General features: G+C 31.1%; 2 protein-coding genes across 4 annotated transcripts in view; one reads left to right on the top strand and one right to left on the bottom strand.

Moving 5' to 3' along the window:
* Window positions 1-1,033: 1,033 nt before the first annotated feature.
* LOC132737634 (four-jointed box protein 1-like) overlaps window positions 1,034-12,103 on the bottom strand; it is a 34,225-nt gene continuing 23,155 nt past the window's right edge. For all 3 annotated transcript variants that reach the window (XM_060724967.1, XM_060724969.1, XM_060724968.1), the window contains exons 3-6: window positions 4,578-4,754; window positions 3,830-4,013; window positions 3,147-3,320; window positions 1,034-2,586 (exon numbers count right to left, since the gene is read on the bottom strand). In XM_060724967.1, coding sequence (XP_060580950.1) covers window positions 2,163-2,586; window positions 3,147-3,320; window positions 3,830-4,013; window positions 4,578-4,754 — 959 coding nt within the window. In that variant the 3' untranslated portion in view covers window positions 1,034-2,162. The remainder of the gene's footprint in view (window positions 2,587-3,146; window positions 3,321-3,829; window positions 4,014-4,577; window positions 4,755-12,103) is intronic.
* Window positions 3,916-12,103, top strand: part of LOC132737622 (uncharacterized) — a 55,417-nt gene continuing 47,229 nt past the window's right edge. The window contains exon 1 of the mRNA XM_060724952.1: window positions 3,916-4,051. The gene's annotated coding sequence lies outside the window, so the exon portion shown is untranslated. The remainder of the gene's footprint in view (window positions 4,052-12,103) is intronic.

Here is a 12,103-nt window from a genome sequence, read left to right on the forward strand (position 1 = left end):
TCAAATTTGTTGTCATTTTAAAAATTCTTGAAATTTTACTTGTAGATTTATTTAATGGAAACATAAAATGTTTTCCTTTGGTCAACTTCAAATCTTTGTGCTCAACTCAACACTGAGCATTCATAAAATAAATGTTACTAACAAGTTTTAAATAATTTAATTGTTCATGCTTAATATTAAAAACATGCCTGAAAGTTGACCATTGTAATGCTTGTATTTTAATTAAACATCATAATTAAAATGATAATGAACATAATGTATTGACGATAATAATCATAAATGATGATGATGATGATGGTGGATGGTGATAATGATGAATAATGATGATAATAATGGGGATTGGTATAATATTGATAATAATTATCATAAAACTATAGCAATGATAACAATAAAGATAATTATGATGATGATACTATAATTATCATAAAAGGTGATAATAAAAATAATACTTATCATATGACAGTGATAATTATAAAATTAATGGCAATAATGATGATAATAATCATAGTAATGATGATAATACTTATAATAAAAATAATGATCATTGTAATAATAATAATAATAATAATAAAAATAATAATAATAATAATGATAATGATAATGATAATGAGGCCATCCTTAAAAAAATGTTTGTTTGCAGTAACCCGACCCAGAATTTTCAAGGTGGGTAGGTAGGTCGATTTTTTTTTTTTTTTTTTTTTTTTTTTTTTATTGAACTGTACTCCCAAATAAACATGGAATTTCAAAATGCTGGACAATATATGCTTTGATAATCTGGTAACAATTAATAAATTGATAACTGAATTCTAATTTAATAAGAACTACATTTTATTTCTTCTATTAACCTTTAAAAGAACGAAAACAAAGCACAAGGCATAATTTTCTGATTCAAAAAAAAAAATTTTTTTATCCAGACCATGAAAAAAAATTTGAGTAGGGGCAAATTTTGTGAGTCGGTCGCGTTACTGCAAACAAACATTTTTTTAAGGATGGCCTGATAATAAAAGAATTATTATGATGATAATAGTAATGATAAAGATATTGATAAAAAATAATGGAAATGATGATAACAATGATAATAATAATAATAATGTTAATAATAATAATAATGATGAGAAAGATAATGGTGATAATGATAATAACAATGATAATCAAAATAGTAAATACAATAATGATAATTTACAATCATAATGATAATAGTTGTCATTATAAAAGAAAGACGTTTGGCACCTTAACATTTTTGGTACAGAATGTAATGATAAAATACTGATGGTAAGCTTTGATTCTCAGGATAATATCTCCTACCATGCTTAATATCTTAAATGGACTCATCCATCTTTCTATCTGGACCAAACTATTGTCATTTTAAGGGAGAATTTCAAAATATGTATTGAGTTAAAAGCAAACAGTGTATACTATGATCAGCTCAGAGCTGACAAATGTGTTGGATTGATTACATGGGTAGAAAACTGTTGGCCCCCAGCAGGCTAAGGGTTAATATATTTCTTCAAGGCATGTCCATGTTACATGTAGCTGCTTTTGAACAACTTATATAGTCTCAAGCCTGTATAGGTTAATTATTATCAAAAAAAACCCATAGAGAACTTGATATTAATCTTAAATTTTTGGTTATTCTTTGACAGTTTTTAGCTTAAAATTTTTCTGATTGAAAATGTTTTAAAATTGATTTTAGTAAACCTTGTATTCCTATAATAAGTAGCATTTAAGTATAATTATATGCTTATTTTATAGAAATTCTTTGAACTTAGATAAACAATTAATCATTACATCTATTACAAAGTCGCTTTAATATAAATGCCCCTTGCCCCTTACCCTTACAACATGTGCCTCTTTCTGGCGGAAAAAATAATCCCTCTTAGGCTGCTGATCATAAATTCAATAACAATATCATTAATTGTGTTGTATACAAGTTTTAAATTAAAGTTAAATTTAATGCTCACAAAATGAAAAATTTAGTTCCACTAGGGGTTATTGTAGTATGTGGGTGTTACAATGGGAGTCTCATACACTGAAAAACTTTGGTTCCAGCATTTTATATTTGCTTCCATTCTCCTGAGAATCAAAATGTCTGGTTCTGGGCAAAAACATTGGCATTTGTCCACCACAGAAAAGTGCAAGTTACAGTAATTTACAGGATCTAACTACTCCGTATTTGTATTTTCACACCGTTTTATCCATTCAATCACAAAAGCAAGTCTTTTATCAAACATTTCTGCAAACTGTGAGTAAAGATTGTCTTTTGGTAAAAAATCTATCAATGGCTCAAAAGAGCGCGAGAAATTCAGAAGTCTTTTATGTGGTGACGCATGCGAAGAAAGAAGTTTTAATGCTTTGACTAGAGACGACTGGAATACACACATTGTTCGTAACATTTTGTTATGGAATGTCGTAAAACGAGAATTTGGATGGTATGGCTCGAGCAGTTCATAGGCATCAAAAAGTCCGCTCTCATTGTCTATGAGCCATAATTTTCCATCCTGTGATGATTTCCGAAGGTTTCGTATAGGTTCCTCTATGATCTTTGGGTTCTTTTCGCGTTCCTCCGCATCTTGCATACTGGCAACTCTGAAAATAAGGGTTGAAAATTATGTAGATTTTGATTCAAATGATTAATTTTACTTCTGTTATTTATTTATTTATTTATTTTTATGAATCTGTCAGTGGAAGTAAAAAAATAGAGGTTTTCAAATGTCTCCTGAAAACACTCCTGCGGATTTGAATTCTGCTGTCAAGCATGACATGTATTAATACTGCCTGGGTTTATAGATTGTTATATATTAAACTGCCGACAAAAGAATCACTGAACATAGTATTGTGTTATAAAGAAAGCGAAACATAAAAGAGTAGTGTTGTGACTTCCATAAAAATTACTTATTCAATATAAATATACCAATTTCTTACAAAGCAAAAAAAACAAAAGATAGTTCCTTTACGTACCATATGAGTAATTATTTTCTTAAAACTGTTACAAAATACCAAAAAATTAAAGTTTTTGAGCTGGCATTTCTTGGGGCATAAAGGGCCTTTAATATTCAAGTTATAAGGCACCATTTCACAGCAGCTTTGTTTTAAAAGTTTTATTTGAATAATTTGTTATTAAAATAGGAAGCAGAAGATATAAATACCTGTCATAATTTCCTGTTAGAAAATCAAACACTATCATCGTTCCCCATTGGACAACTTCAGCAATGTGGGCAGGGCTTTGGCTAGGAAGGTTGGATGTATTAATCACGTGACTTGTTACAGGTGTGCCTTTTCTGTAAGCTTCTAATATGACTGGTGGAATGTAGGCCCTGGAACTATGGAAAACGAGATAAATTTTAATACATGATTTAGTTGTAGTTTTGCATCATAAAATTTGTACTGGAACTTAAAAAAAGTGTAATTGTAAATTCTATTCCAGAATATGCTAAAACAAGATGATGTTTGAATTCATGCAGGCTTGATTGGTAAGTTATAATAAAATGAACCATCTTGTCTTGAATTTCACAAAACTAAATTTATGTACAATGAAATTTTTGTATATTTGGTAGTCTGTTGGTATTTCATAGCTGTAATGCATGCACCAGTCTTTGTCACTATGCCTCATTCAAGCCATATAGAATAGTAGGGACTTTAAATTTGGCTACAGCAAGACACTGGTATTATTTCCACAGAATGATGTTAAATATCATGGCTTATTTTCTATGCAGGCCGCTGCAGGACTCTCGAAAGTGGTTTGGCATGAGAGCTGAATACCATTACTGTATAATATCGAAATGATTTCAAAATATTATATGATATAATTTAAAGAGTTTTGTTTTGTTACCCTGATCCTGAATTTATGTCATCAATCCATTGTATGAGTGCAACCACCTTATCCTCCTTCCAGGTTAAAGAGCTGATATTTACAGCTCTCCACATTGTGGAGGTAGCATTGGTCTTGGAAAGTATAACAGCAGGCACATTGTCCATTCTCAGGAGTCGTGACAGATAAAACGACAAAGCTTCTCCTTTTAAGAAAAAATAAACATTTGACATTTTGATAAAGGTTAGTGCTATACAGTATATATTTGTTTTCTGTGAGTTGTACATGATTCAATACAAAATTAAATGGTTAGAGCTGGGTTGATTTTTCATGAAAAGTAGGAATTATAATGGCATAAATTGAGGCTTAAAATGCCATCAGCTTATGCACAAGGCTTGCATCATGCATTTTGTAAATAAGCATCTTCCAGCATTCAATCTTGTTTTAAAATTCTATGCAATATTTAACAAAAGAACAAACCTTGGGGAAAAGAGAAATTAGTCTCCGTAAAAGATGTCTTAACTGTCAGAGGTTTCATGTAAAAAAAAAAAAAGGTTCATAATAAGTTTCAACATATTTTTGCTGTTTTGGTTCTAAAAATAATTGACAATGTTTTCTTACATAGAAAACGACACCCTTGTATAATTTGTTGATCGTGACATTAATGATTTAGCATTGTTTTAGACTGACACAGTCGGACACATACAAAATGCTACCCTAGTATAATTTTGTATTTCTTTATGTCAATAATTTAATGGTGTTTTCTTACCATAAACAAAGGAAGAATAAGATTGTCTATATCTGGCACACATCCTTGTACCATCACTAAGTACAGCATATCCGTTCAATGGCCGACCACATTTGTCCCAGCTCGGTTTTTCTAAAGTGTTCACCACTTGTCCTCTCAAACTCTTCATAAATCTAGTTACATTGGAATAGGAAAGACCTGGAACAGATTGAATGTGTATAAAAATACATTTGATCTTAAAATTCTTTAACATTTTTCATGATATTTTTTCACTATTGAATATCATGAAAACATGTATCTTTACTAAGGGAAACATTTCTGTAATATACTGTTGAAGAATTGAGGAATTTGTTTTGGCTAGATATATACTCTTTTTTTATGTCGGTACTTTTTAAAACTATTATAAAAATGAGATTATTATTATCATAGTTTTCAACAATCAATGTAAAAAAGTATTGCTCCATTTTTATTTATGTAAAAAAAGATGCAGCCAAAAGTTTAATTTGATTAGTTTAGTTTATTGCAGCACATAGGATCTGAATGTAAAATATTATTCAAATGATTCAAAAGTATGTAATGAAAAACAAATGGGTTGGGCAATAAGTTATAGCAATTTGGTTAGTCTATATAGATAATCTCCAATATTATTATAATTATTATTATCGTTGTCAAAAATCCTCTTAAACTTGTAAAAATAAAAGTTCGCATTTATTACTCAATATATGTTGGCAGGATTATTTTATATTTTAAGAATTGAAATAAAATTAAATTACATGATTCTACAAAAACAAATTATAATGGGTGAACAAACTCTCTTTACTTTGCCAAAGTTAATAAATCAAATCTGTTTATTAAAGGGAGAAAACCAGGTATGTCTTGTTTATATTGAAAACAAGGGAGGTAACTTGTGGCTATATTGAGACACCATTACCAGAGTCTGTAATATTTTCCATGTTGGTTGCAAAATGCTTATTGTTGAACCTCCTCATCAATTCTTTGGTAAATGATTAAATTTAACATAATTGCTCCCGTGAGTTTAGGTATTTTGTAGTTACTGATTGCTGTTTGCACTAACAGTTGACCTATCTTGACATTACTGAATCAGCCTAGCGTTCAAATCTGTGATTTCTTACCAGGCTGAATTTTGCGCCAAAATTTGTAAATACTGAATAAAAATACCTTTCATCAACAATAGAGGATTCCAAATTCAAAGCAGGACCTGTTTGTTACTCAGATCTCATTTGGGTACAAAATCAACTAAACAAGCTTTAAAGATGTATATTTTTCTTAAGTACGAAGGTGCATCATGATTGATGGGTGTTTATTTGTATTTTGCGCCATTGTTTATACCGTAGTCATTTTCTAGACGCACACTCTGACAATGCATTAAGTGTTTTCAATTAAAACGCACTTCGGAAAACTATGTTTCTGCAAGTTTCACCCCTCTGCAATGCATTTGTTTGCATTTGTTCTAGGTTTACGTTTGATAAATGGACGTGTTTTTTGAAGTATTTGCGCTTTTGTCACCTATGTTAGGTATTTGAACGTAATTCAGACACATACAAGGGCCTTTCCTGCAGTGAAATATTTGATGTTCTTGGTAACAAGATTATTTTGTCTACCCGGTATGGATTTTAAAGGTAGTGTAATCACAGATGTAATGAAAATTTAGAAAAAAATACATCACGAACCAGAAGTTTATGGAACAAAAATTGTATCATTGCGAGTGAGATAAAAAAATTTAAATCATTAACATCGAGTTACAGATAATTTTGATTCTGGTGTGATTGGACGGTTATCAGAATGATGTTATAGTACTGTTGTTGCTTCTAACACACAGAGTTAAAGGTTAAAATGCTGAACAATAATATAAAGCTTGTCTTCTCGCACTTCCAATTAGCTTCAATGAGCTCTCTTATGTTGGCTTATCAGCTTTCCAAAATGATTATCATATGGTATCCTAAATTTAACAATTGACCGTTTTGAAAATGGAAGTTCGACAAGACTATTTAGGTAATTTAACAGGGTTTCGATAATTTTTGTGAGCAACTTGCTTTATATAAATCATATACATGTATTAGTCTAAAATTTTATAATGTCAAATTCTTGTTTGAAGGTATTCAAGATATTTTTTTCAAGTGAGGTTTAATTGCATTGTTTGCAGCAGAGCTGTCAATTTGAGTGGGTGTAAAAGAACCACCCCACAAGGTATAATTCATCAATTAATATAAAAAAAAAACACTGTCATGTGACTAAATTGATAAAATAAACCTCTTTGCAGAGTCTATTCTAGGACGCGCGATTGCACGATTCACGCTAGTATTTAACAGATTGCGCAAAATTCAAAATCATGTGCGTGAAAATCGCGCATCTATAAAAAAAGTTAATAAAACCGTAAAACTTCAATCCCGCATTATATTTGGTTGTTTTGTTTACATTTACACCGAAAACCGAAGGGAGGTAACTGTAAGCTAAATATAATAATTTAGGACCGTATGGTACTGGTTACGTGATTTGACGGAAATTAACAGAATGTTCCGTATCGACCGGAACTAGTGTGCTAGGTCTGACAGTTGGGCGCCATTTTAGTGTAGTAAATAATCAAGAAAAATGAGGCAATTCCTAGCTTGGCTACGATCTAGACGTAAAAGATAGTTTGATTATTTGTACATGTATTGCCAATCCCTTTATAATCAATCGCGGCAGTTCTGTAATAATTTGTTTTCGTTTAAAAATTAAGGGGGGACAACTTCTGCTGCCTAAATAAATATTATCGTTTTAATTATTTCATCGGTTGAACGCCTCTGTGTAAACTTAATGCAGACGATTTAACATTGGCAGTTTATATTGGCACCCTTTGATTTTGAAAATCGCCCCCTTTTTTGAAATAGAGGGGGGAAAATCACCCCTATTTTTCAATTCCTAGAATAGACACTGTCTTTGTAACAGTTTTCTTTTCATTACAATTTGATGGGTTTCAAAATGTTAAATTCAGAATGTGGCTTAAAAAGTTAGATTTCAAGTAAAATAGACATCTATTTTGCAGAAAAAAATGTTTGTTCAACCCTTAAGTTAAATTTCTGTTCCCATCTACTTGAAGAATTATCAATTAGATGAGATTGTAGGCTAGGTCCTGCAACATCTTTAGCTTTCTGTTCAAAGAATAAAATAAATGTTGCCCATATTTACACAGATTATGCATTAATGCTGGATATTATAAAGCAATAGCATACAGGAGTTTACTCTGAATTCAACATAATTCTGACAATTTGGCCATTTGGAAGAGGTCCTGGCAATTAGGACCCTTAGGTCTCTTACTTAAATTTAGTGAAGAATAACACCAGTATATTTAGAATAAGGAAAAGAAAAAACTTAATATTACTTTAACTTCAAAAGTAAACTGCATGATTTTAAAGAACTTTTACTTATTTTCTAAATTATAAGTGAAGTAACCCTGTAGAAATAATATAAGGTGATAAAAATAGCAAATTCAGTCATATTCTGTAAACCATGCAAATAAGGTTCTACATTGATTATGAATACCAAATTTAAATGGTTCTACAACACTTGATGCATTTAAAAAAAACCTCTCACTGGAGCTGTAATGAAGAATTTGCAAACAAATCAAGTTTTTATCGGCCTAATGGCAAAAAGATGAGTTACATCAGAGACTTAAATACAATAATGTTAATCACCAACATTTGCATAAAACAAACATTTATTGTATCTGAAAAGCTCCGAAGCCTTTTTTTATGACAAACTATTACACAAGCTGCTTGGTTCACAAGTCTTTGATTCCTTTGCATTTGTTTAATACACCATTGTGTTCTTGAATGCTTGTTTATAATAATCCCATAATGGTTTCCTTTAAATACAGGCGGTATTAAGATATTATATGCTCGTTACCGCTGGCAACATGTTTGAATATTTTCCTGCATCTGTCATTAATATCAGTATCACTGTAACCATTATGCAGCTTTTGCAAATGATAGAAACACACAATGAAGAAAAGGTTGAAAATCTATTTAAGCTTTGTTGACCTTGACCCTGCCAAATTTGACCTTTAAACCCCACCCAATGTTACAGATCAATCTAAGGTACATGAACACACAATGTTGAAGGTACATGAACACACAATGTATTTAAGATATCAGTTAATAAAACAAAAAAACTAAAAGTAAGTGTGAAGAAGGAAATACAGGCAGACAATTATACTCTTCATCGAAAATGTATATGAAGCTTAAAATATATTTAGAATTTGCCGGGACAAATTTAAATATCCTAAACTTTCACATTTACCAGGAAGATGACTTTGTATTGGCTGACTTTTTCCCCTGATAGCCTTATTTCATACCTAAAACAGTTGGTCCCCCAGAACAGGTTCCTAAATATCGGAGGGGAAAATGCAAATGAATATCAGTGTTTGTGAATTATTATTGACCTTAACATTTAAATAAACCAATCAAGCCTGAGGTCATGAGTCCAGAATCTGGACCCTAGATCTTTGACGCTCTCCCTTACCAGTTATCGGTATAAGTATCTTTGGTTTTGGGTACCACTTTTGACAGTCATTACATATTAATGCAGCCTAAGATAGTTTCAGTGTTATGAATGTAAGAACTGTTTTATCTTTTGTCAGGGCTTAATTTGTCAGGGCTTAATTAGTATAAAATATCACAGCTGCATAATTTTGAAGCAGTTAAACTTATTGTAGGTACAGTTTGTTATATAGACCTGGTTGTTGGACAAACATTCTGCTTGGTCATGGAAAATATATATATATAGTAATGCACAGTCATGACAATATTTACCTTGGAAACTGACGTACATGAACACAAACAAAATTGAGCCATGTCATGACAAAACCAACGTAATGCTTTTGCGACCAGCATGGATCCTGATCAGACTGCGCGGATGCACAGGCTGGTCTTCATTCATGCTGGTCGCAAACACATAACGTTGGTTTTATCATGGCGTGGCTCAAATGTCTCCTTTCCACTATGTTATTGTCAATTTACAATTTCTGCAATGATAAATTGCTGCGAATGCCATAGACAATAACTACCATGGACATTGTCTGTGATGGAAGGCAAATTTCTGCCATAGGTAATGTCTTCCATGGAAAATGTATGTAGAAATGGATTGTTTTTCCTGTTAAATTGTTATTTTTCTAATTTAACAGAGATACTATTTTCAGTAAAGAATTACGTAATTGATGCCAATGTTGCATTTACTTTCTGACAGTTGCAGGAAAATGTAACCAACAGAATTTAAATCTTCCATTTAAAAAATTGTTTACAGACAGCACATTTTGTACACAACAGCAACATTTCATTCCTGAACAGGTACAAATAGATTTGCCATACTCTAAAACAAATTGTTATGTATAAAGTGACTTGGCTTGACATTGATAGTGCAATGTGTTTCTAATTGCCAAGGAAACCATCATTTGATGGGTTTGTAAAAAATGTGTTTCCCAAACTGTGTGGTCTTCATTAGCAATAGAATATTTACACATGCCCCTTGTTGTTATATGACCTCCGACAGCTGTTTTCATTCAATTTATTTCTAAATAAATTGTTTAAACTGTTATTTTTTTTTAAAAAAGTGTTTTATCTTATAATTGGCAATTATCTAAGAAAAATAAATTGCTTTTTTTAAAATTCAGTTAGCTACATGAAAGATAATCTGAAAAAAAAAAATCAATAGCAATTGAGGCGGCATTAATTTGGTGTTTTTAAAGAAAAATAATGGAATGCTGTAATTTTGATTTTTAATTGGCTATTATTTTTTTTTATGGAATAAGGATGAAATTGTTTTGAATTTTGTTAGAAAAATTTATAAGGAGTGAAAGTTAATTTGTTTTGATATTGATTTTAACTTTTCAAGAGCTAAGCTGGAAACATACTTGAATCCTATATAGAGTTAGGCATGCCTCAGCACATCAATGCAATCTTAATGGACTGTCAATTCAATATTATGGGACTGTCCATGCAATTAATATCTTATGGGACTACCCATAAAGTATGACCAGACTTTAATATTGGCTGCTAAACTTCAATACTAATTTGATACTGAAATTGCATAACATGAGTGTTATTCAAATTCAAAATAAAGCAATGTCAATTCCACAAATTAATAACATAATATTGGTAAATAAATGTTTCTAAATGATTAATTTGAAAAATTTCTAAGTCTTGCAAAAATGTAAATGAAAAATCAAAAATCTATAGATTATGAATTCAGAGCCTCGATCCCAACTTCAGGCATAAATTATGCATTTAAGACCAGACATGTGGAGAATGAAAGAAACGGCATCTAAAATGGGTGGTCTGTATAACTGTAAGGAAAAGAATTTATACTATGTCCTTGCAGATGGCATGATAGGTCTCCAGCTGTTTTCAGTCTCAGGCCATGAAGATAAAAAAAAAGAAAAAAAAATACTACTTCCAAGAACTGATGAGCTTGAAGAAATTTTTGTGACACACATTTCTTTCTTTACATGGAGTCTTGGATAAATATTGTTACACAGTACATTATTTTTGTGACATGCATTTCTTTCTTTACATTGAATGTCAGCCTGGTATATTGTTGCACAGTACATTTTGAAAATGTCCTATATATCAAGGGATAAAGTTGTTATCTTGACCCCACACAGTGACAATTTTGTCTATATGAGATTATATTAACTTCAGAACATTGATTAATTGTACAATAGTTAATCAACTATACTAATATTCTGGTTATGATTAAGCATTATGGATAAATATATGCCCTTTCAAAATTATTATAATTCATGTCTGTTCAAACCTATCGTTGTTAAAGGATATGGCCAATACCCTTAACCTACTGAATTTGTAAAATGGATTTTCTCTGCTTTGAATCTGTGAGCAGTAAATTTAAATTTTAAGAGATTTCAATATCAAAATACAAAAATAATATTTTAGGTACCAACAATAAAGAGTCTGGTCAGACTATATAGATCTGATGTATACTGACTGTTTTTATAGTGATGGCAAGGGCTTTGATATCACTTTTGGTTCCGGCAGTATAAGGGTTAATGAGCATGATGCATTGTTAGTGGCCAGATTGGTGGTATTTTCTCATGTCAACATGGTCAAAGAGAGTCAAAGAGAGAAATCAAAGTTTAAACATATCTTTATCTTAGCTTGAACTTATTGTAACAACTAATGAGTCCTCAGCAGCTGTACTAGTGTGATTTGATGAAACTGTGATGTTTGTCACTTATGTAGGGGCTCTAACCCACGATCCCTGGGTAAATGACAGATGAAGACATTAACCACCAGGCATTTGGCTTCAAATTCCCATGTAATATTCTCAAAATTATGTAATATTCGACTGTCTTGTTTCATATGTAATTGGGAGAAGTCTATTAAAGAAACCTGAAGAATTTTCTGTTAGAATTGTATGGTAAAAGTTTCATATGACAGCTAGCTAGCTGGAGTAGAGGTTTTTTCTCTATTCCACATGCATGATTCCCTAGTGAATGCAGAATTTAATATGATTATATCTCTCAAGTTAATCAG

The sequence above is a fragment of the Ruditapes philippinarum genome, unplaced genomic scaffold (assembly GCF_026571515.1).
Source record: "Ruditapes philippinarum isolate M1 unplaced genomic scaffold, ASM2657151v2 ctg2063_1_1_1_1, whole genome shotgun sequence".
Taxonomy (NCBI): Eukaryota; Metazoa; Mollusca; class Bivalvia; order Venerida; family Veneridae; genus Ruditapes; species Ruditapes philippinarum.